Raw genomic sequence first — 21,918 nt, 5'->3', positions numbered from 1 at the left:
GAAGGACGCTCAGGACAGGAGATTGGAGGCGGCCTTAAAGTTGGCCTTTGAGGCGGCCGCCCTGAGTTTGCAAGCCTCTGTTTGCGGCTCCTAAGTGGCCAGGGCATGCCTGACTGTTTTGCAGCGGGCTTTCCCCTCGGATCCTTCCTTGAGGGCGGACTGGCCGGCCCTGGAGTCGGGCTTGGCCTACCTGGCAGACTTGCTGTATGATGTCTTGAGAGCCTTGGCTAAAGGTATGGCTCAGACAGTCTCTGCCCGTCTGGCTTAAGCACTGGTCTGCGGACCATGCCTCAAAATCTCGCCTAGCCAAGTTGCCTTTTAAAGGCAAGCTGCTCTTTGGGGATGAGCTGGACAAGATTGAGACGAAGCTCGGCACGTCTAAAGGCAAGAGGTTGCCGGAGGTCCAGGCACGGGGCGGCAGTGCTCGCCCTGGGTCCTCCAAGGGCCGTTTTCAAGATGCCCATCAGTATTGCCCGGGCAAGTCGGGCTCCTCTTCCGCCTCCTCCTTCAAGCGGAACTTCTCCCCCAAGCAGCATTCCTTTCACAGAGACCGCCGTCCTGGAGGTTCGGCCTCCGGCCCTCCCCCAGGGTCTCGTACCCAATGACGGGGCCCTGGTCCATGGCCCAGAGCAGATAGGAGGACGGCTGTCCTCGTTTCTGGGCGAGTGGACCAGGGTAACTTCAGACGCTTGGGTGCTGGAAGTCATCAGAGACGGCTACAAGTTGGAGTTCTGCCGGCCCCTGAGAGACGGGTTCATGAACTCTCCTTGCAGGTCTCCCCTCAAAGCAGCAGCAGTGCAGCAGACCCTGGACAACCTGATCTGCCTGGGCGCAGTGGTCCCAGTTCCAGTAGATCAACTTGGCAAGGGACGCTACTCCATTTACTTTGTAGTACCAAAGAAAGGAGGTTCTTCTCGGTCTAGTCTCGACCTCAAGGGAGTCAATCGGGCCTTGAGAATACAGCACTTCAGGATGGAGACTCTCTGCTCTGTAATAGCTGCGGTACAAAAAGGAGAGTTCCTGGCATCCTTGGACATCAAGGAAGCTTACTTGCATATTCCCATCTGGCCGCCTCATCAGCGCTTCCTGCGCTTTGCAGTACTGGGCCGACACTTCCAGTTCAGAGTCCTCCCGTTCGGGTTGGCTACGGCTCCGCGGACCTTCTCCAAAGTAATGGTGGTCATCGCGGCTTATCTCCGCAAGGAAGGAGTGCAAGTCCATCCCTATCTGGATGACTGGCTGATCCGAGCCCCCTCATGCAGAGTGTGGGAGAGCTACAGACAGGGTTATTGCTCTTCTGAGCTCCCTGGGATGGATCGTCAACTGGGAGAAAAGTCAGCTGCACCTGACTCAGTCCCTGGAGTATCTGGGAGTTCGATTCGACACCCAAGTGGGCAGAGTGTTCCTGCCAGACAACCGGAGCGTCAAGCTTCGGGCCCAGGTGGACCGGTTCCTAGCCGCCTCCACTCTTCAGGCTTGGGACTATGTGCACCTGTTGGTTTCCATGACGGCCACGATGGAGGTAGTGCCCTGGGCCAGGGCCCATATGAGACCACTACAGCACTCTCTTCTGCAGCGGTGGACTCCGGTTTCGGAGGATTACGCTGTACGCCTTCCCTTGGTTCTCCGAGGACAAGCAGGCTGCTTGTTCTCACGACTGGGTTGACGTCCACGGCAGCCCCCACCAACCGGAACAAAACTTTGCGGGCGGTTCCGCACGCAGGGTACGCCCACCGCGCATGCGCGGCCGTCTTCCCGCCCGTGCGCGACCGTTCCTGCTCAGTCTTTTTTCTTTTCCGCGCTGGAGAGAGCCGCGTTCCTCTCTCTCTCTGTCAGCCCCGGAAACCGGGTCGTGCTTTCGCCGCGAAGTTTTTCTTCTTCGTTGTTCTTCGTGTTCTGTTTTATTTTGTCTAAAAAGAAAAAAAAAACGCAGAACTTTGTTTTTCCCTCGTCTTTTAGCGGGGGTGTCGCGTTGCCGCCTTGTGGCCGCGCGGTCAATTTATTTTCGAGGTGTGAATTTTACCGCCACCATCGACGACTTTGACTTCGCCGACGCGATTTTTCCGTCGATGTCCTCGAAGGTCCCGAGTGGATTTAAAAAGTGTGGTCGGTGCGGAGCACAATACCAAGACGTGCACCTTGTGTCTCAGTCTCCGGAAAAGGACACAAGTAGCGAGGCAAGTTCTTCGGGACCGTCTTTTTGGAACTTGTGCCGGCCCCTCGACGTCGACTTCGACGGCATCAGTATCGACGGCCGGATCTTCGGTACCGGTACCGATGTCCACGAAATCGGCACCGACGGCACCGACCCCAGGAGCACAGGTCCTGTCGGCCCGCCGGTCCTCCGGAGACGGCAGGGGTGAGAGGCCGCGTGGGCAATCGGCCCCGGTCACTCCCTCTACCCAGGGCCCTCGGGACCGAACCCTGTCGGACCCGAGGCCGAGGGGGATCTACGTCCTCCTGTTCCACCAAGCGCCGATGACGGGCACCGTAAAAAGGCGAAGATGCACCATCATCGGTCGCCCACGGCGCATCCGGCTCCCGGCGCCAGAAATGATTCGACGCCGAGGAAGCGGCAGCGCCGAGAGGAGAGGTCCCCCTCGGTGGTAGAGGTATCGTCACGCCAGGGTGCCAGCACTTCGGTGCCGTCTCCTGGATCCGACCAGCTTCCGGCACCGACACCTCTACCGGCCCCCTCGCCTTTCCCGACTGCGGGCCTAGACGAGTGCCTCCGAGCCATCCTTCCGGGGATCCTGGAAGGGCTGATGCGCCAGACTGTGCTGGCGCCGGGGGTGCTTGCACCCTCGGCGCCGTTGATGGAGGCGCCGGCATGCTCTAGCCCGGTGCCGAGGCCTTCGACGCCGCTTGCGGCGCCGGTCTCAACCGCCACGCAGGTGGCGTCGACGTCGATGGAGGGAGCTTCATCCCCGCCGGCGCGGGAGTCCACCGCTCGATGACGCCACCGAGGCCTCGGTGCCTCGACGTCGAGCCGGGCCCAGTTGAGGACTGAGCTGCAGGAGCTCATGTCCGACACCGAGGAAGAGGCCTGGTGGGGGGAGGAGAAGGACCCCAGATATTTCTCCTCAGAGGAGTCTGTGGGCCTTCCCTCCGACCCCACTCCTTCACCAGAGAGAAAGCTCTCGCCACCTGAGAGCCTCTCCTTTGCCTCCTTCGTCAGGGATATGTCTATTTGAATTCCCTTTCCTGTGGTCTCTGTGGATGAGCCGAGGGCTGAGATGCTTGAGGTCCTCGACTATCCATCACCACCTAGAGAGTCCTCCACGGTGCCGTTGCACAATGTCCTCAAAGAGACACTGCTTCGGAACTGGTTGAGACCATTATCTAATCCCACCATCCCCAAGAAAGCGGAGTCCCAATACAGGATCCATTCGGACCCAGAGTTAATGCGGCCTCAATTGCCTCATGACTCGGCGGTCGTGGACTCTGCTCTCAAGAGGGCACGTAGTTCGAGGGATACCGCTTCGGCGCCCCCGGGGCGGGAGTCTCGCACTCTGGACTCGTTTGGGAGGAAGGCCTACCAATCTTCCATGCTCGTGACCCGCATCCAGTCTTACCAGCTCTACACGAGCATACACATGCGGAATAATGTGAAGCAACTGGCGGACCTGGTCGACAAGCTCCCGCCGGAGCAGTCCAGGCCTTTTCAGGATGTGGTCAGGCAGCTGAAGGCGTGCAGAAAGTTCCTGTCCAGGGGTATATATGACACCTGTGACGTGGCATCTCGTGCTGCGGCCCAAGGTATAGTGATGCGCAGGCTCTCATGGCTGCGTGCCTCTGACCTGGACAACCGCACCCAGCAGAGACTGGCCGACGTCCCTTGCCGGGGGGATAATATTTTTGGTGAGAAGGTCGAGCAGTTGGTGGACCAACTGCATCAGCGGGAAACCGCCCTCGACAAACTCTCCCACCGGGCGCCTTCAGCATCCACCTCAGCAGGTGGACGTTTTTCCCGGGCCAGGCAGGCTGCGCCCTACGCCTATAACAAGCATAGGTACACCCAGCTGGCCCGAAGGCCTCATCAGGCACAGGGACAGTCCCAGCGCGCTCGTTCCCGTCAACAGCGTGCGCCTAAGCAGCCCCCTGCGCCTCCACAGGAAAAGCCGGGGACGGGCTTTTGACTGGATCCATGGGAACATAGCCGCCATCAAAGTGTCCGTACCGGACGATCTGCCAGTCGGGGGGAGGTTAAAACTTTTTCACCAAAGGTGGCCTCTTATAACCTCCGACCAGTGGGTTCTCCAAATAGTGCGGTGCGGATACGCCCTGAATTTGGCCTCCCCTCCACCAAATTGTCCTCCGGGAGCTCAATCCTTCAGCTCCCATCACAAGCAGGTACTTGCAGAGGAACTCTCCGCCCTTCTCAGCGCCAATGCGGTCGAGCCCGTACCACCCGGGCAGGAAGGGCATGGATTCTATTCCAGGTACTTCCTTGTGGAAAAGAAAACAGGGAGGATGCGCCCCATCCTAGACCTGAGAGGCCTGAACAAATACCTGGTCAAAGAGAAGTTCAGGATGCTTTCCTTGGGCACCCTTCTGCCAATGATTCAGAAAAACGATTGGCTATGTTCCCTGGATTTAAAGGACGCATACACTCGCATCCCGATACTGCCAGCTCACAGACAGTATCTCAGATTCCGCCTGGGCACACTGCACTTTCAGTATTGTGTGCTGCCCTTTGGGCTCGCCTCTGCCCCACGGGTGTTCACGAAGTGCCTCGTGGTGGTTGCGGCGTATCTACGCAAGCTGGGAGTGCACGTGTTCCCATATCTCGACGATTGGCTGGTCAAGAACACCTCGGAGGCAGGAGCTCTCCGGTCCATGCAGTGCACTATTCACCTCCTGGAGCTGCTGGGGTTTGTGATAAATTACCCAAAGTCCCATCTCCATCCAGCCCAATCTCTGGAATTCATAGGAGCTCTGCTGAATACTCAGACGGCTCAGGCCTTCCTTCCCGAAGCGAGGGCCAACAACCTCCTGTCCCTGGCTTCCCAGACCAGAGCGTCTCAGCAGATCACAGCTCGGCAGATGTTGAGACTCCTGGGTCATATGGCCTCCACAGTTCATGTGACTCCCATGGCTCGTCTTCACATGAGATCTGCTGAATGGACCCTAGCTTCCCAGTGGTGCCAAGCCACTGGGAATCTAGAAGATGTCATCCGCCTCTCTACCAGTTGCCGCACTTCACTGGTGGACCGTTCGGACCAATTTGACCTAGGGACGCCCATTCCAAATTCCACAGCCCACGAAAGTGCTGACGACGGATGCGTCTCTCCTGGGGTGGGGAGCTCATGTCGATGGGCTTCACACCCAAGGACTGTGGTCCCTCCAGGAAAGGGATCTGCAGATCAACCTCCTGGAGCTCCGAGCGGTCTGGAACGCACTGAAGGCTTTCAGAGATCGGCTGTCCTGTCAAATTATCCAAATTCGGACAGACAATCAGGTTGCAATGTATTACATCAACAAGCAGGGGGGCACCGGATCTCGCCCCCTGTGTCAGGAAGCCGTCGGGATGTGGCGTTGGGCTTGCCAGTTCGGCATGCTTCTCCAAGCCACATACCTGGCAGGTGTAAACAACAGTCTGGCCGACAGACTGAGCAGAGTCATGCAACCGCACGAGTAGTCGCTCCATTCCAGAGTGGTAAGCAAGATCTTCCGAGAGTGGGGCACCCCCTCGGTGGACCTTTTCGCCTCTCAGACCAACCACAAGCTGCCTCTGTTCTGTTCCAGACTACAGGCACACGGCAGGCTAGCGTCGGATGCCTTTCTCCTCCATTGGGGGACCGGCCTCCTGTATGCTTATCCTCCCATACCTTTGGTGGGGAAGACCTTACTGAAGCTCAAGCAAGACCACGGCACCATGATTCTGATAGCGCCTTTTTGGCCCCGCCAGATCTGGTTCCCTCTTCTTCTGGAGTTGTCCTCCGAAGCACCGTGGAGATTGGAGTGTTTTCCGACTCTCATTTCGCAGAACGACGGAGCGCTTCTGCACACCAACCTTCAGTCTCTGGCTCTCACGGCCTGGATGTTGAGGGCGTAGACTTCGCTTCGTTGGGTCTGTCTGAGGGTGTCTCCCATGTCTTGCTTGCCTCTAGGAAGGATTCCACTAAAAAGAGTTACTTTTTCAAGTGGAGGAGGTTTGTCGTTTGGTGTGAGAGCAAGGCCCTAGAACCTCGTTCTTGTCCTGCACAGAACCTGCTTGAATACCTTCTGCACTTATCAGAGTCTGGCCTCAAGACCAACTCAGTAAGGAATCACCTTAGTGCGATTAGTGCTTACCATTATCGTGTGGAGGGTAAAGCCATCTCTGGAGAGCCTTTAGTCGTTCGATTCATGAGAGGCTTGCTTTTGTCAAGGCCCCCTGTCAAGCATCCAGCAGTGTCATGGGATCTCAATGTCGTCTTCACCCAGCTGATGAAACCTCCTTTTGAGCCACTGAATTCATGCCATCTGAAGTACTTGACCTGGAAGGTCATTTTCTTGGTGGCAGTTACTTCAGCTTGTAGAGTCAGTGAGCTGCAAGCCCTGGTAGCTCATGCTCCTTATACCAAATTTCATCATAACAGAGTAGTGCTCCGTACTCACCCTAAGTTCCTGCCAAAGGTGGTGTCGGAGTTCCATCTTAACCAGTCAATTGTCTTGCCAACATTCTTTCCCAGACCGCATACCCGCCCTGCTAAACGTCAGTTGCACACATTGGACTGCAAAAGAGCATTGGCCTTCTACTTGGAGCGGACACAGCCCCACAGACAGTCCGCCCAATTGTTTGTTTCTTTCGACCCCAATAGGAAAGGGGTCGCTGTCGGGAAACGCACCATCTCCTATTGGCTAGCAGATTGCATTTCCTTCACTTACGCCCAGGCTGGGCTGACTCTTGAGGGTCATGTCACGGCTCATAGTGTCAGAGCCATGGCAGCGTCGGTGGCCCACTTGAAGTCAGCTACTATTGAAGAGATTTGCAAGGCTGCGACGTGGTCATCTGTCCACACATTCACATCACATTACTGCCTCCAGCAGGATACCCAACGCGACAGTCGGTTCGGGCAGTCGGTGCTGCAGAATCTGTTTTGGGGTTTAAATCCAACTCCACCCTCCAGGACCCGAATTTATTCTGGTCAGGCTGCACTCTCAGTTAGTTGTTCTTCGTAGGTCAATTTCTGTTATGCCCTCGCCGTTACGAGGTTCAATTGGCCTGGGTTCTTGTTTTGAGTGAGCCTGAGAGCTAGGGATACCCCAGTCGTGAGAACAAGCAGCCTGCTTGTCCTCGGAGAAAGCGAATGATACATACCTGTAGCAGGTGTTCTCCGAGGACAGCAGGCTGATTGTTCTCACCTACCCTCCCTCCTCCCCTTTGGAGTTGCGTGATTATTTTTTGCTTGTCATTCAACTGAGTGGGAACGGTCGCGCACAGGCGGGAAGACGGCCGCGCATGCGCGGTGGGCGTACCCTGCGTGCGGGACCGCCCGCAAAGTTTTGTTCCGGTTGGTGGGGGCTGCCGTGGATGTCAACCCAGTCGTGAGAACAATCAGCCTGCTGTCCTCGGAGAACATCTGCTACAGGTATGTATCATTCACTATCCAGCGTTGCGCAGGGCGCTGAGTTGGTGGCTGAGGCCAGACAAACTGTCCGCAGGAATGCCTCTTACGACCTCAGAGTGGGTTGTCGTCACGACGGACGCCTGTTTGACGGGCTGGGGAGCCCACTGCCTGGGAAGGACAGCGCAGGGGCTCTGGTCTCCTGCAGAGGCGAAGTGGTCCATCAATCTCCTGGAACTCCGAACCATTCGGTTGGCGCTTCTAGAGTTTCTCCCGGTCCTGGTGCTGAGGCCAGTACAGGTCCTGTCGGACAATGCCACGGCTGTGGCCTATGTCAATCGCCAGGGAGGTACCAGGAGCGCCCCAATAGCCAACGAGGCCATGAAGCTATGCCTATGGGCGGAAGCGAATCTGGATCAGCTGTCGGCGGCCCATATTGCGGGAGTCATGAATGTCCAGGCGGCCTTTCTCAGTCGCCATACCTTGGATCCCGGAGAGTGGCAGCTGTCTGCTCGGGCGTTCTTGGACACCACAAAGCGCTGGGCCAAGCCGAGCTTCGATCTGATGACGTCCTCAGCCAATTGCCAAGTGCTGCGGTTTTTCAGCAGAGGACGGGACCCTCAATCGCTGGGAGTCTATGCTCTTCTCCAGCAGTGGCTGGTACAGGAACTTCTCTATGTGTTCCCGCCCTGGCCCATGATGGGCAGAGTTCTAGGCCGGGTGGCAAAACACCCAGGCTGGGTGGTCCAGGTGGGTCCAGATTGGCTCAGACGTCCTTGGTATGCGGACTTAATCAGGCCTTCAGTGGACAGTCCTCTGCGGCTGCCACCAGAGCGGGGCCTCTTGCATCAGGGTCCCGTGGTGATGGAGGATCCCTCCCCCTTTGGTCTTACGGCCTGGCTATTGAGTGGAAGCGGCTGAGGAAGAAGGGCTTCTCAGACAAGGTCATCGCCACTATGCTGAGAGCGAGGAGCTCTACTTCTGCTACTTACGCCAGGGTTTGGCGTACCTTTGCATCGTGGTGCGAGGCAGGCTCTCTATCGCCCTTCACTGCTCCAATTGCTTCAGTGTTGGCGTTCCTGCAAGAAGGTCTGGAAAAAGGCCTGTCGCTCAGTTCGCTTAAAGTCCAGGTAGCGGCTCTAGCTTGCTTCAGGAGTCGTCTGAGGGGTGCTTCCCTGGCTTCGCAGCCAGATGTGTTGTGCTTTCTAAAAGAGGTTAATCACCTGCGCCCTCCTCTGCACTCGATGGTGCCTACGTGGAATCTCAGTCTGGTGCTACGGGCCTTGCAGAAGCCGCCCTTTGAGCCTTTGTCGAGGGCATCTTTGAAGGACCTGACGTCTATCACTTCAGCCAGAAGAATTTCAGAGCTCCAGGCGCTCACGTGCAGAGAGCCGTTCCTGCGGTTCACTGAGGCAGGAGTGTCGATTCGCCCAGTGCCTTCCTTCTTGCCCAAGATTGTTTCTCGCTTCCATGTGAATCAGCAGCTTTGTCTACCCTCCTTTCATAGGGAGGATTACCCAGAGGAGTACCCTGCTCTCAAATATCTGGATGTTAGACGAGTCATCATAAGATACTTAGAAGTGACCAATGATTTCCGGAAATCGGATCACCTGTTCGTGCTGTTCGCAGGCCCTCACAGGGGTCTGCAGGCATCTAAGCCTAGTGTGGCATTTTGGGTCAAGGAGACGATTGCGGCAGCTTATGTGGCTGCAGGGAAGGTACCGTCTATTCAGCTGAAGGCTCACTCTACTAGGGCACAGGCGGCCTCGATAGCAGAGTCCAGATCTGTCTCCTTGGAAGAGATTTGTAGAGCGGCAACTTGGGCGTCGGCTCATACCTTCTCACGACATTACCGCTTGGATGTGGAGGCTCAGTTTGGGGCTTCAGTGTTGCGTTCAGGGATTTCCATGTCCCACCCTAGGTGAGTACTGCTTCGGTACATCCCACCAGTCTATGGATTGATCTGCTTGATGAAATGGAAGGTAAAATTATGTATCATACCTGATAATTTTCTTTCCATTAATCATAGCAGATCAATCCATAGCCCCTCCCAGATATCTATATTTTTGTATTCTGGTTATATTTCACGTTCAAGTTCAGTCTTCAGTTTCTGTTCTGGAGGACTTCGTGTTCAAGTTCTTCCAATTGGATTTTTCCTTGAGTTGGGACGATTTTGTGTTACAATGAGCTGCTGCTTCCTCTCCCCCCGTTTCGACGGTGGCTGGATTGATAACTAAATTATGCCGGCTCTCCCTCCCGCTTCGTGCGGCTGTAGGGTGGCTTTGTATCCCTCCCGCTTCGGCGGTGCTAGGGTAAGCCAGCTCCTCCCGCGGTTCCGGTAGCAGGATAAGCCAGTCCCCCCCCCCCCCCACGTCGGTGGGCGTGGGTTCCCCTCCCCCGTTTCGGCGGTGGTGAGCTGGGTTGGTTCCCCTCCCCCGCTTCAGCGGTGATAAGCTGGGCAGAGTGTCCCTTTGTGGGTGTAATTTTCTAAGTGCTGAGTCCTGCGGATGGAGCTTTGATATCGACATACTGAGGAGTTTCCGGCAGCACATGACCACATATAGGGAGACAAAAGATTGCTCTCTATCTCCACCTGCAGGTAGATGGGCACAACCCACCAGTCTATGGATTGATCTGCTATGATTAATGGAAAGAAAATTATCAGGTATGATAAATAATTTTACCTTTAAAAACCTGCTCTATAGAGACTGAGGTCCTTGGGGGTCTCTGTTAGTCTCGGGGGTTCCACACTCGGAAGGCCGAGTCCCTCCCCCCCTTTCCTCCCCAGCTATTGTGTTTGCTAGTGTGTGCAGTAGGCTAGCATTTTTAGTCTGCTTGTTTAAGCAGTACTGATTTCCTCCTCAGTAGAGGTGCTTTGGAGATGGGGAGAGGCAGCCACAGTTAAAAAAAAAAAAAACAAAGGAGCACAGCCCCCCGGTCTGCTGGTTCGGCAGAGCCATTTTTGGGTACTTTTAGTAGGTAGACCGCTTCTTCGAGCGTCAGAGCAATCAGCTGTTTTTTGTTTTTTATTTTTTCTTTGGGCTTTCGAGATGTCGGAAAAGCTCTGCCGCTGTTCGGTATGTCAGCGGCGGGGGTTTGTCGCTACCGCACCGCTTTGGAGGATCAGGGTGCAGTAGTTGCAGGTCCGTCAGTGTCGTCGGGGGGGGGGGGGGTCTGATGCCGCCATTTTGACGGCAGTCATGTCTCCCGCTCTTCCGCAGCCGATTTTGGCGGGAAATGCCGCCATTTTAGATTCCTTGCCGCCCGTCGCTCCTCAGGCCTCCCTAGCTGTGGAGCCGTTGTCTGTTGTAAAGAATCCACTTGTGTCTGTGGGGGAAGGAGGTTTTCCTCCCGAATTTGTGGTACAGATGTACTAAGCCTTTCTTTTGCATAAAGCAGCGCCTCTGGACCCCCTGGGGAGAAGGCCTCTGGGGGTGTTTCGGTACCTCAGAAACGGGGTCGGCTCTCTGAGGAGGCTGAGCAGGATTTGTTTTGTGCTCAGGACCAGGATATATGCCTTTCTTTGAGGAGGAGGCATTTTATCTTGATGAAAGGTTTGCTGAGGAGCTTGAACAGTCTGCAGAAGGGGAGGAATCTCTTCCGGTGGGAGAGAATTCTTCAGTGGTCAGGATTTTCCACAAGGATGATCTTCAGGAGCTGATTTCTCAGGTTTCTTCTGCTTTGAGGTTTGATGATCAGGATCTTCAAGTATCGGAACCGAGAAAGGTTGATTTATTGGTCAAGGGTATTCGCAGAGCGGTTAAGTCCTTTCCTATGCATCAGCATATTAGGGATATTATTCAGGCTCAGTGGGAGTTTCCTGATTCTGCCTTTAGGCTGGCTAGGTCCATGGGCAGGCTTTATCCGGTTCCTGATTTGGATAAGGACCTTTTACGCTCTCCCATTGTGGATGCGGTGGTTTCCGCGGTTACCAAGCGAAACACGGTACCGGTAGATAGACAGGGCCGTTACTCCATTTACTTTCTAGTTCCCAAGAAGGAGGGTTCTTTCCGTCCGATTTTGGATCTCAAGGCGGTCAGTCGAGCTCTCAAGGTGCCCTCTTTTCGAATGGAGACGTTGCCGTCCGTAATTGTTGCAGTGAGGCCCGAGGAATTTCTGACTTCTCTCGATCTTACAGAAGCCTATTTTCACATTCCTATTCGTCCTGCGCACCAGCGTTTCCTACCTTTTGCAGTGCTAGGTCGGCACTTTCAGTTTCGGGCCCTTTCTTTCGGTCTTGCAACTGTTCCTCGTAAGTTCACTAAGATCATGGTTGTTGTAGCGGCGGCTCTCAGAATGGAAGGCATTTTGGTGGCAAAGTCTTACCAAGAGAGTGTTCGGGTAACAGGTCGGGTGGTAGAATTCTTGCAGTCCCTAGGTTGGGTGGTCAATGTGCAGAAGAGCCGTCTTCAGCCTTCCCAATCGATAGAGTATCTGGGAGTATGGTTTGACACGCAGCAGGGTCGCGTGTTTTTTCCGCAGGCCAGGGTTCTCAAGTTGCAGACTCGGATTCGTCTCTTTTTGCAGAATGCGAGGCCGTCTGCAAGAGACTATCTACAGATATTAGGCTCCATGGCAGCGGCAATCGAGGCGGTGCCCTGAGCAAGGGCGCACATGCGGCCTCTTCAGAGGTCACTTCTATCGAGATGGTCGTCCCAGAACGATTCCCTTCATCAAACATTGCCACTCTTGCTCCAAGTGAAGACCAGTCTACGTTGGTGGCTTCGGGAGGCCAATTTGACCAAAGGCATGCCTCTAGATCAGCCCAGCTGGACTGTGGTGGTAACAACACTACTACTATAAATCATTTCTGTAGCACTACCAGTCGTACGCAGCGCTTCACAATTGAACATGAAGAAAAGACAGTCCCTGCTCAAAAGAGCTTACAAGTTTGCTCAGGATCTCTGGTCTCATCAGGAGACTTTGTTTTCAATCAACCTGTTGGAGACCAGAGCGATTCGTCTGGCGCTCCAGTGTTTTCTTCATCTCCTGAGAGGCTGGGCAGCTCGAGTAATATCAGACAATGCCACGTAGCATATATCAATCGGCAAGGAGGGATGAGGAGTCTGCCATTGGAGTGAGAGGCGTCGCTTCTGATTCAATGGGCAGAAGTCCATCTGGTTGTTCTGTCAGCGGCGCACGTAGCAGGGGTCCTAAATGTTCAAGCAGATTTTCTAAGTCGGCACATGCTCGATCCCGACGAGTGGGTCGCTAAGTGAAGTGGTATTTCAGCTGCTGGTCGATCATTGGGGGTCGCCCAAAATGGATCTATTTGCCTCCGCATGCAATGCAAATGTCCTCTGTTCTTCAGTCATCGCAAGGATCCCAAAGCGCAGGGCATGGATGCTCTTCTTCAATCGTGGCCAGCCGGTCTAATGTATGCGTTTCCTCCATGGCTTCTGAGAGGGTGTCTTCAGAAGGTTGAGTCGCACAAGGGACGTCTGATTTTGGTAGCACTGGATTGGCCTCGAAGGCCGTGGTACGCCGACCTTCGACGTCTTCTGGTGGATCTTCCCTTCAGGCGTCCAGTCACGCAAGATCTTCTGTCGCAGGGTCCAGTCGTTCATCCGGATCTGGATCGATTCTGTCATACGGCCTGGCTCTTGAAAGGTCTAAGCTGATTAAGAAAGGTTATTCCGCTCAGGTCGTTGCTACTATGCTTCGTTCGCGTCGTCGTTCTACCTCTTTGAATTTTGTGCGCACTTGGAGGATATTTGAGGACTGGTGTAAGAAGTTATGTTTTTCTCCTTTTAGTGCTTCGGTTCCGCAAATTTTGAATTTTTTGCAGTGAAGCTTTGACAAAGGGCTTGCTTTGGCTTCTCTTAAGGTGCAGATTGTGGCTTTGTCTTGTTTTCGTGGTCATATCCAAGGGAAGTCTCTAGCTAGTCATCCGGATGTGGTCCGTTTTTTGAGGGGAGTTTATCTCCTTCATCCTCCCTCGCAATCTTCTTTTCCTAGTTGAGATCTGAATTTGGTGCTTAAGGTGATTTGTTAAGCCTCCCTTCGAACCTTTGTCTTCCTGTACTCTGAAGGATTTGACTCTGAAGGCAGTGTTCCTAGTGGCCGGGGTTTCGGCTAGGCGAGTTTCGGAGTTGCAGGCGTTATCCTGTAGACCACCATTTTTAGAGTTTTGTTCCGATCGTGTGGTACTCTGGCCTGTTCCTTCCTTTCTCTCTAAGGTAGTAACTCAGTTTCATGTTTCTCAGCTGGTAGTCTTGCCTGTGTTAGGTTCCTTTACCGGCTCAGAGGAGCAGCGGCATTTGAAGTGTTTGGATGTCAAACGGGTGTTGAAACACTATGTTAAGTCTACGGTGGACATCCGGCGATCTGATCGTTTATTTGTTCTGATTGGAGGTGCACGCAAGGGGTTCATGGCCTCTAAGCCCACTATTTCTCGATGGCTTAAAGAATTGATAGCTTCAGCTTATCTTCTTTCTGGGAAACCGGTCCCAGAGCATGTTAAGGCTCATTCTACAAGAGGTCAGGTAGCGTCTTGGGCAGAGCGTTGTCTGGTACCTCCAGAAGACATTTGTAGAGCGGCAACCTGGTCGTCTTTGCATTCCTTTTCTAAGCACTACCATTTAGATGTCTTTAGTTGGCGTCCGGTGGTTTTTGGAGCGCGCGTTCTGTTGGCGGGGCTGCTAGTGTCCCTCCCATAATTTCACTGCTTTGTTACTTCCCATCAGTCACATTCTGGGCCGGTCCGGAGGGACACTAAGGAAGGGTAAATTAGGCCTTACCTGCTAATTTGCTTTCCTTTAGTTCCTCCGGACCGGCCCAGATCCCTCCCTTCAAGTATCTGTGAATTTTTTTCTAAAGTTACGAGTTATTACTTGGAGCTGTGTTGCTAGTTTATTAAAAGAATTAAAAAATTAAGAATTTAATGAATTCATATACATAAATAAGACACATATTCTCTGTTTTTCTGACATGTCCTGTTGGAAGGATTATGTCATGTTGGAAGGCACTCACCCTTTGTTGGCAATGTGCCGGTGGCTGCTCAGGTTTTTGGATGCACAGTTTAGGTGTTTCTTCTATGACTTTACTTCTGCTTTGGTACTTTATTACTGGATCTTTCTCTAGCTGGTAAGAGCTCTTATTGGCTCTCTAGAGTCAGTTTTTTTCTCAGTCTCCACCTGCTGGAAGGCGTACACAATCCAACAGTCACATTTTGAGCCGGTCCGGAGGGACTAAAGGAAAAACAATTAGCAGGTAAGGCCTAATTTACCCTTTTCATGCACTGTCATATTAGCATGTGGTAACTGTAAATTAACATAGGAGCACATACCACTTCCTATTTAGGAATTAAGTCTGCATTATTCAAGTAGCACGTGCTAATCATAACGAACTACCTAAATAATGCTTCCACGCCCTTTCCCTGCCTGTGGCACACCCCTGCTGAAAAAATATTTTGAAAAATAACACACAATTAGGAGTGAATTCTATAAATCGTGCATAAAAAATCGGCGCTGAACCCCCCCCCCCCCCAATTTAAACACAGACCAAGACGGATTTAGATGTCCTTTTACTAAGCCACAGTGGCGCTTTTAGCATGCAGTAGAAATCAGCTGGCGGCAAATGCTTTGACGCCATAGAATATAATGGGTGTTTCGGCATTTAATGCCAGTTTTTTTTCTACCGTGAGATAAAAACACTACCGCGGCTTAGTAAAAGACCTCCTTAAAGCAGTGACTTAGAGGTGACTAGTTCAGTTTCCTGGGCCTGTCCAGTGAGCCTTCAACCATACACCCTTGTTACCATTAAAAAAATTCTTGAATGTCATCCAAGCTCACTGTAAGGAATCGGATTTATTTTTTTATGATTATTACCAACTACAGTAATTTTATGGCATCTCAGTGAATATTTTAATCATGCAATAGATGTAAAACTAAACACAGTACTACAGTATCATGTAATCATGTAAATATATTGGTTGCCAAAAAATCTTTTATTGTTCTAAATATATATTTAAAAACTTTTTTTCTTCTTTTTTTTTTTCTTCAGGTTATAAATGATCAGTCCTTATGCCCAACATGAGCTGGAGCTTTTTAACCCGCCTACTAGAGGAAATTCACAATCATTCCACCTTTGTGGGCAAAGTCTGGCTCACAGTCCTCATTGTCTTTCGCATTGTATTGACAGCTGTTGGAGGGGAGTCCATATATTCAGATGAACAGAGCAAATTCACTTGCAACACCAAACAGCCAGGCTGCGATAATGTCTGCTATGATGCATTTGCACCACTTTCCCATGTCAGATTTTGGGTATTCCAAATCATCATGATATCAGCTCCTTCTGTAATGTATCTTGGCTATGCCATACACAAGATAGCTAGAGTATCAGAAGACGAGAAGAGATACAGGGCATTGAAAAAAAAGAAGATTTCAATTAAATGGCAACATCGTCGGAATTTGGATGACCTTGAAGAAGAGGAGCCCATGATATATGATAACTCAGTTGAAAAAGGAAAAGAAGAAATAAAGGAAAAAAGCAATGATCAAAAGCAAAAACATGATGGAAGGAGTCGAATTAAGCAAGAAGGTTTAATGAAGATTTATGTCTTTCAGCTGATTGCTAGGGCTGCTTTTGAAGTTGGTTTCCTGGTAGGACAATACTTTCTGTATGGCTTTGAAGTTGAAGCTTTCTATGTGTGTGACAGAAACCCTTGTCCTCACAATGTGGACTGTTTTGTATCAAGACCAACAGAGAAAACAATATTTCTCCTGGTGATGTATGTGGTGAGCTTTCTATGCTTGTTGCTGAACGTATGTGAAATGTTCCACTTGGGTTTTGGCACCATTAGAGATGCAGTTCGCAGCAGAAGAGTTAGTGGGCGTGGACAGCTTCAATATAACTATTCCTATCCAAAGAATATCTCCTGTCCTCCTGAATATAACCTAGTAGTGGAATCAGAGAAGCCCATCCGTTTGATGGCTCATAAGCAGAACTTGGCCAATGTTGCACAAGAGCAATGCACAAGCCCTGATGACAATATTCCACAAGACTTATCTACACTACATAAACATTTGAGACTGGCCCAGGAGCAGCTGGACATAGCATTTCAGAGCTACAATAGTCAGGTTAATGGACAGCCTTCCAGAACAAGCAGCCCAGCTTCAGATGGTACTGTGGTGGAACAGAACAGGGTTAATACTGCCCATGAGAAACAAGGAGCCAAGCCTAAAGCCAGCTCAGAAAAGGGAAGTTCCAGTAGTAGAGATGGAAAGACATCTGTATGGATATAATGCGGAGTTAAATAGTAGTCAATTAATGCAAAAGTAGAGCATTTTTTTTCAACATCCATTCCAGAACACTAAGTATTGTTAACACTGACATCATTAACATCTTGGTTAACATTTGCAAGTTTTCGGAGGGTTAAGATGATGGTTTGTGATTTTTGTGATTAACACAAGCAAAATCATTTTGGTCTTCCCAACTGTTTTTCTCTCTGATCTCATCCAGTAGAAGAAATGGACAGAAATGAGTTACATTCTTGGTTTCTCCATGTTTACGGAACTTAGTTTTCTGTAGAGATCTTGGCTGTTTCCTTTTTCTTTTGTACAGGTGGTGGTTTCTCTGGGATATACAGCACAGTCTCCATAACAGAGACAGAAGTATGCAAGAGGAATACCAATGCTGGTGTGGATTCAAGCTTTGAAAGTTCAGCAGTTCCTGTAAAGGATGATATGGAACAGTTCCAGCTGCACATATTCCTGTGTCATGCCTATAAAAAAAAAAATTATTTTGCTTGCTAGAGCATCCTTCTCAGATCCATTGCCAGTGACCCTTATGAAATTGTTCTAAGATGTGTAGTTATTGGTGCATTGCACTTCATTTCCAACAAAAATCATTGAATACATTAAGGGATCTTTTTAACAATAATAATAACTAGAAAAAGAAAAAAATGATATGGTAAATTTAAGCATTCAGGTTGGAAAAATATACTATAAAAGCAAGTCAGCTCTCATAGAAGAAGTAGTTTTAGAAGCATGCATATCAGTGGTTCCCAAATTTTAGGCCCTGTTTACTAAGGTGCGTTTTGTTTTTAACGCACCTACAATTAGCGCACGTGCTAAATGTGTAGGCACCTATAGGGATATTGTAGGCACTTACACAGTTAACGTGCGTACATGGTTAACGCACGTTAAAAATGTTAACACGCCTATAACGCAGCTTAGGAAACAGGGCCCTTTGTGTTATATTTACTAAAAACTGTGCACTAATGTGCATTAGTGCACTTTATTTATGACTTGTTCCATTTTATATAAAGCAGCTCATGTTAGGAGTATTAGTGGGTGCTAATGTGATAGAGTTCATTAGTAAATTTAACTGCCTGCTTAGGGCCTACTGAAAATTCATGATGGAATTTCATGCCTACGAATTAATCCAAATCACAGCTTTTATCCTCCCCATCCAGTTTTATTGCAAATTTTCCAAAGTTAATGCAAAAATCAGAGTTGGAAATGTATTGACTATTAATTTAACTATTACTTTGAAGAGCAGACAGTAAGGAACAAACAAAGGAAGGCCTAGCTTCTGACCTTTTAGTCTGTATTTTCTTTATGGTGGTAGTTTGGCTTGTGACACTAGCTCTTACAGATTTTCTGCAGGCTAGGGGCAAGTTGAGAACCACTGATAACCTACTTGTCCAAATATCCACATCTTAACTACAAGGAATTGTTTCTGATCACTGCTAGAAAGCGCCAGAATCAAATCCCTCTTGAATATGTAGAGTATTTTCTGCTGTAATGGCATGCCAGGGCATGGTTGATTACTGTACTGAAATGCAAGAGAGTGTCAGTAAGGCAGTGATCATTTGCCAGTGCATTACCATCATACAGAAACCAAGAAGGAAAGTAGCTTCTACCACATGAGAAATTTCACGTGAAGATCAAGAACTGGTGCTGTTAACAATTGATACCATTTTTTTTGTTTGTGTTCTAGCAATTGTACCTTTAAACTTTCTGTGGATGAGTAAGGATGAGTAACTGCTGAGCTATAGATGGGAGAATATGACTAACCATCAGAAAATAGACCAATTTTGTTTAAAAAAAAATCACAAGTTGGCATGATTTGGAATGGTTTACTTGTGATATGTGAGCCTAGATGTCATAAACTAATGTCAGACATGTGTATGCAAATTTTATATATGTATAAAATATTGCAGCACTAGTCTGTTTCACAGACATCTTAGTCTGTGTATAGTAAAACTGGATGGGTGGCCCAGTCATTTTACTGACCTTTTGTCTACAGGAACTGTAACAGCTAATACACTGCCCCTGCACCCATGCACAGAAAGCATCCTGCACAACACACCTGTTTAGTTTGATGAACTTTAGTTCAACTATTTTCATTGTGCAGCTGTGTGAAAGCATGTTTTGAAAATTCACCATCCCTTTGCCTTATGGGAAAATGCAATAATTTTGTCAAAGACAATATTTAAATGCTGAGGAATTTTTGTAATGGTACAATGACTCCTTTCAGTAGGTGAAATTCCAGCTCAGTTTATTTCTTTGTAGTAATCTTTTTATTTTGGGGGGTGTGATGGCTAGTGGGTGATGAGAACTTTGCATGCCAGCTCTGATGAGAACACATGAAAGGACATAGAAGCCAACTTTTGAAAATTTTGGGGGTGCTAAACCCAACCAAAACTCTTTCTCTCTGGACATAGTCAAGGGGTAGTAGTATGTTCAATATTGGGAGTGCTCAAGCACCCACGGAGCTGGCTCCTATGTGAAAGGATATTAATTCTTGTCTCTGTAATTATTTGTGGGTTTATCCACAAGGGAAAGAGAACCTCATAAAGGAAGTAGGGAACACAGGAGTCTTAGGTGTCCTTTTAGAAAGTTGTGCTAGCGTTTTTAGCATGCACTAAAAATAAATGCTAGAGACACCCATAGGAAGTAGCATTTAGCGTATGCTAAAAATGCTAGCGCACCTTTGTAAAAGACCCCCTTACGTTCCTAAGTGTAGGGGCTCAGTTCTTTTGAATATCAGGCCCCTTTGATTTGTTCCCATAGTGAAACTGCCGCAGAATGCTTGCTCTGTTTATCCAGAGGAGCAAGCAATTAGTTTGATCCATTCTCTAAACTTTTTCTCTTTTAGATGCTGCAGTCTTTTTACCCAGTATTATTTTTAAATGTAATTTCTAAAGCAATAAAATGTATGTCTTTTTAATTGGCCAATATTCCCTGTAGCTGGCCAGCAGTGATACCATTGATTCTTGCTCTTATTTAAAAACTGTAATTTATGCAAAAGTTAAACTCCCCTACCTGCTAAAAGTTTTTTTTTGTTTTTTTAAATTGTGTTTCATAATGCATAAAGCATATTGATTTTAGATGTATGTACTGCTGCATACGTGGAACACCAAAGAAAAGCCACACAGGAGCAGAGGGTGGCAAACTGACTTCCAGCCTGAGAGAGATGTTCAAAGGTTCTTTATTTAAAGGCACCAGAAAAATGACCTAACAAGGGTCCGTGTTTTGGCGGACACAGCCACCTGCCTCAGGGGTCACAAGAAACACTGTGTACAAAAAGTAAAAGAGAATGTCAAACTGTACATAAAAAGTATATAAAACATAAATACAATGAATATAAGTTAAAGCGGACTGTCTAAAACAGTATACCAAACGTTAAAAATATAAAGTTCAAAGAAGTAAATTGTGTCATATAAACATGCCTCATGAAAACAGAAGAGATGGCTGATAAAGAGATGGGCATGCAAAGTACAAACATTCTTAAACAAAAGTGTGTAAATAAAAAAAGTTAAGGAATATGCTGATGATTCACTTGACCTTATACAGAGGATATAGTCAAAGAAAACATGCACTATTTAGGAGGTATCCAAAATGCACTCCTACATCTTTGTATGTAAATAGAATTTGAACCTGGTGCAATAGATGACTGTAGACTCCAGCATAAAAGACCACACTTGATGTACTGTGAGACAAATGTGGGGATATAGTTCATGTTGTTGGCTGATGTAAAACATGAAACAAACTACCATATGGCTGAAAACTGCTAATCATGATTAACTGAACAAATAAACATTCACTACTAAAAAAGCCTGATCATGAATAGATGTATAATAAAAATTGTCTAAAACCTGTGTTGAAAGCCTTTTAAAATAGCAAACCGGTTATGATAACATATTCCTTAACATTTTTATTCACACACTTTTGTGTAACATAATATTTTTACTTTGCATGTCCATCTCTTACCAGCCATTTTTTCTGTTTTCATGACAGAGCAAAAAGAGGGGGGGAAAACAGCATACACAAAAAGTATACAAACCAAAAAAGCACAACTGGGCCTTCAAGACTGAGACAAGAGGAGTCCTTTATTAATGAGTGACTCGACAAGGGCCGTGTTTCGGCGTCAGTAACGCCTGCCTCAAGGGTCGATGTGCAGTTTTAAAATGTGTAAATAACGATAAAAATTCAAATCCTTGGAGAAAAATGCATTTAAAATAGCATCGGCCAACAAAAGAGATGATGCAGTCGAAACTCTCCTGTTGAACGTCGTCGGCCATTTTAAAACTGCACATCGGCCCATAAGGCCCGTGTTGGGTCACTCATTAATAATAAATGCATTTTTCTCCAAGGATTTGAATTTTATCGTTATTTACACATTTTAAAACTGCACATCGACCCCTGAGGCAGGTGTTGCTGACGCCGAAACACGGCCCGTGTCGGGTCACTCATTAATAAAGGACTCCTCTTGTCTCAGTCTTGAAGGCCCAGTTGTGCTTTTCTGTTTTCATGACACGTTGTTATGACATAAGTTATGTCTTTTAACTTTATATTTTTAACAAACGTCCAGAAATCTTGTGGCGAACATAGACTTTTTCAGGTTCAAAAAGCACCTTTTTCTATGTTTTGGACTAGATTCTATATATGATGCCTGAAAATTTCCATGCAGAAAATACGCCTAGGCATGTTCTCTAAAGTATGTCTACATTTGATAGAATAGTTTAAAATTTCAGCACAGTATTAGAATTAGGCCAAGCATCTCTCCACGCGACCATTGCAGCCATTTACGCCATGTTTTACTTGGCATAAATCCTGATGCCTAAATTAGGCACAGAGCAAGTTTATTCTATAACAACACATATAGAGTTTAGAAACGCTCATGGCCGTGCCCACTTTTCAACTATGCAACTTAGAATTTACACACACCACATTACAGAATATGATTAGTGAGTTCTGCATGTAAATCTTAATGCCAATTAGTGCTGATAATTGCTTGTTATCCAATTGACAGCACTGATTAACTAGTTAACCAATGAAGTTATGCACGTTATAGAACATGCTTCGATTTCCATGTGGAAATTAAGGCGCCATATATAGAATCCAGCAATTTGTGC

At 48.7% G+C, this 21,918-nt stretch overlaps 1 protein-coding gene across 1 annotated transcript in view; it reads left to right on the top strand.

Annotated features, from left to right (window-relative positions):
* LOC115460043 (gap junction gamma-1 protein-like) overlaps window positions 1-17,513 on the top strand; it is a 71,881-nt gene extending 54,368 nt beyond the window's left edge. The window contains exon 2 of the mRNA XM_030189899.1: window positions 15,558-17,513. Coding sequence (XP_030045759.1) covers window positions 15,578-16,798 — 1,221 coding nt within the window. The 5' untranslated portion in view covers window positions 15,558-15,577 and the 3' untranslated portion in view covers window positions 16,799-17,513. The remainder of the gene's footprint in view (window positions 1-15,557) is intronic.
* Window positions 17,514-21,918: the final 4,405 nt, after the last annotated feature.

This window comes from Microcaecilia unicolor, chromosome 1 (genome assembly GCF_901765095.1).
Source record: "Microcaecilia unicolor chromosome 1, aMicUni1.1, whole genome shotgun sequence".
Classification (NCBI taxonomy): domain Eukaryota; kingdom Metazoa; phylum Chordata; class Amphibia; order Gymnophiona; family Siphonopidae; genus Microcaecilia; species Microcaecilia unicolor.
The sequence above is the reverse complement of the archived record's forward strand: the minus strand, read 5'-3'. Positions and strand labels throughout refer to the sequence as shown.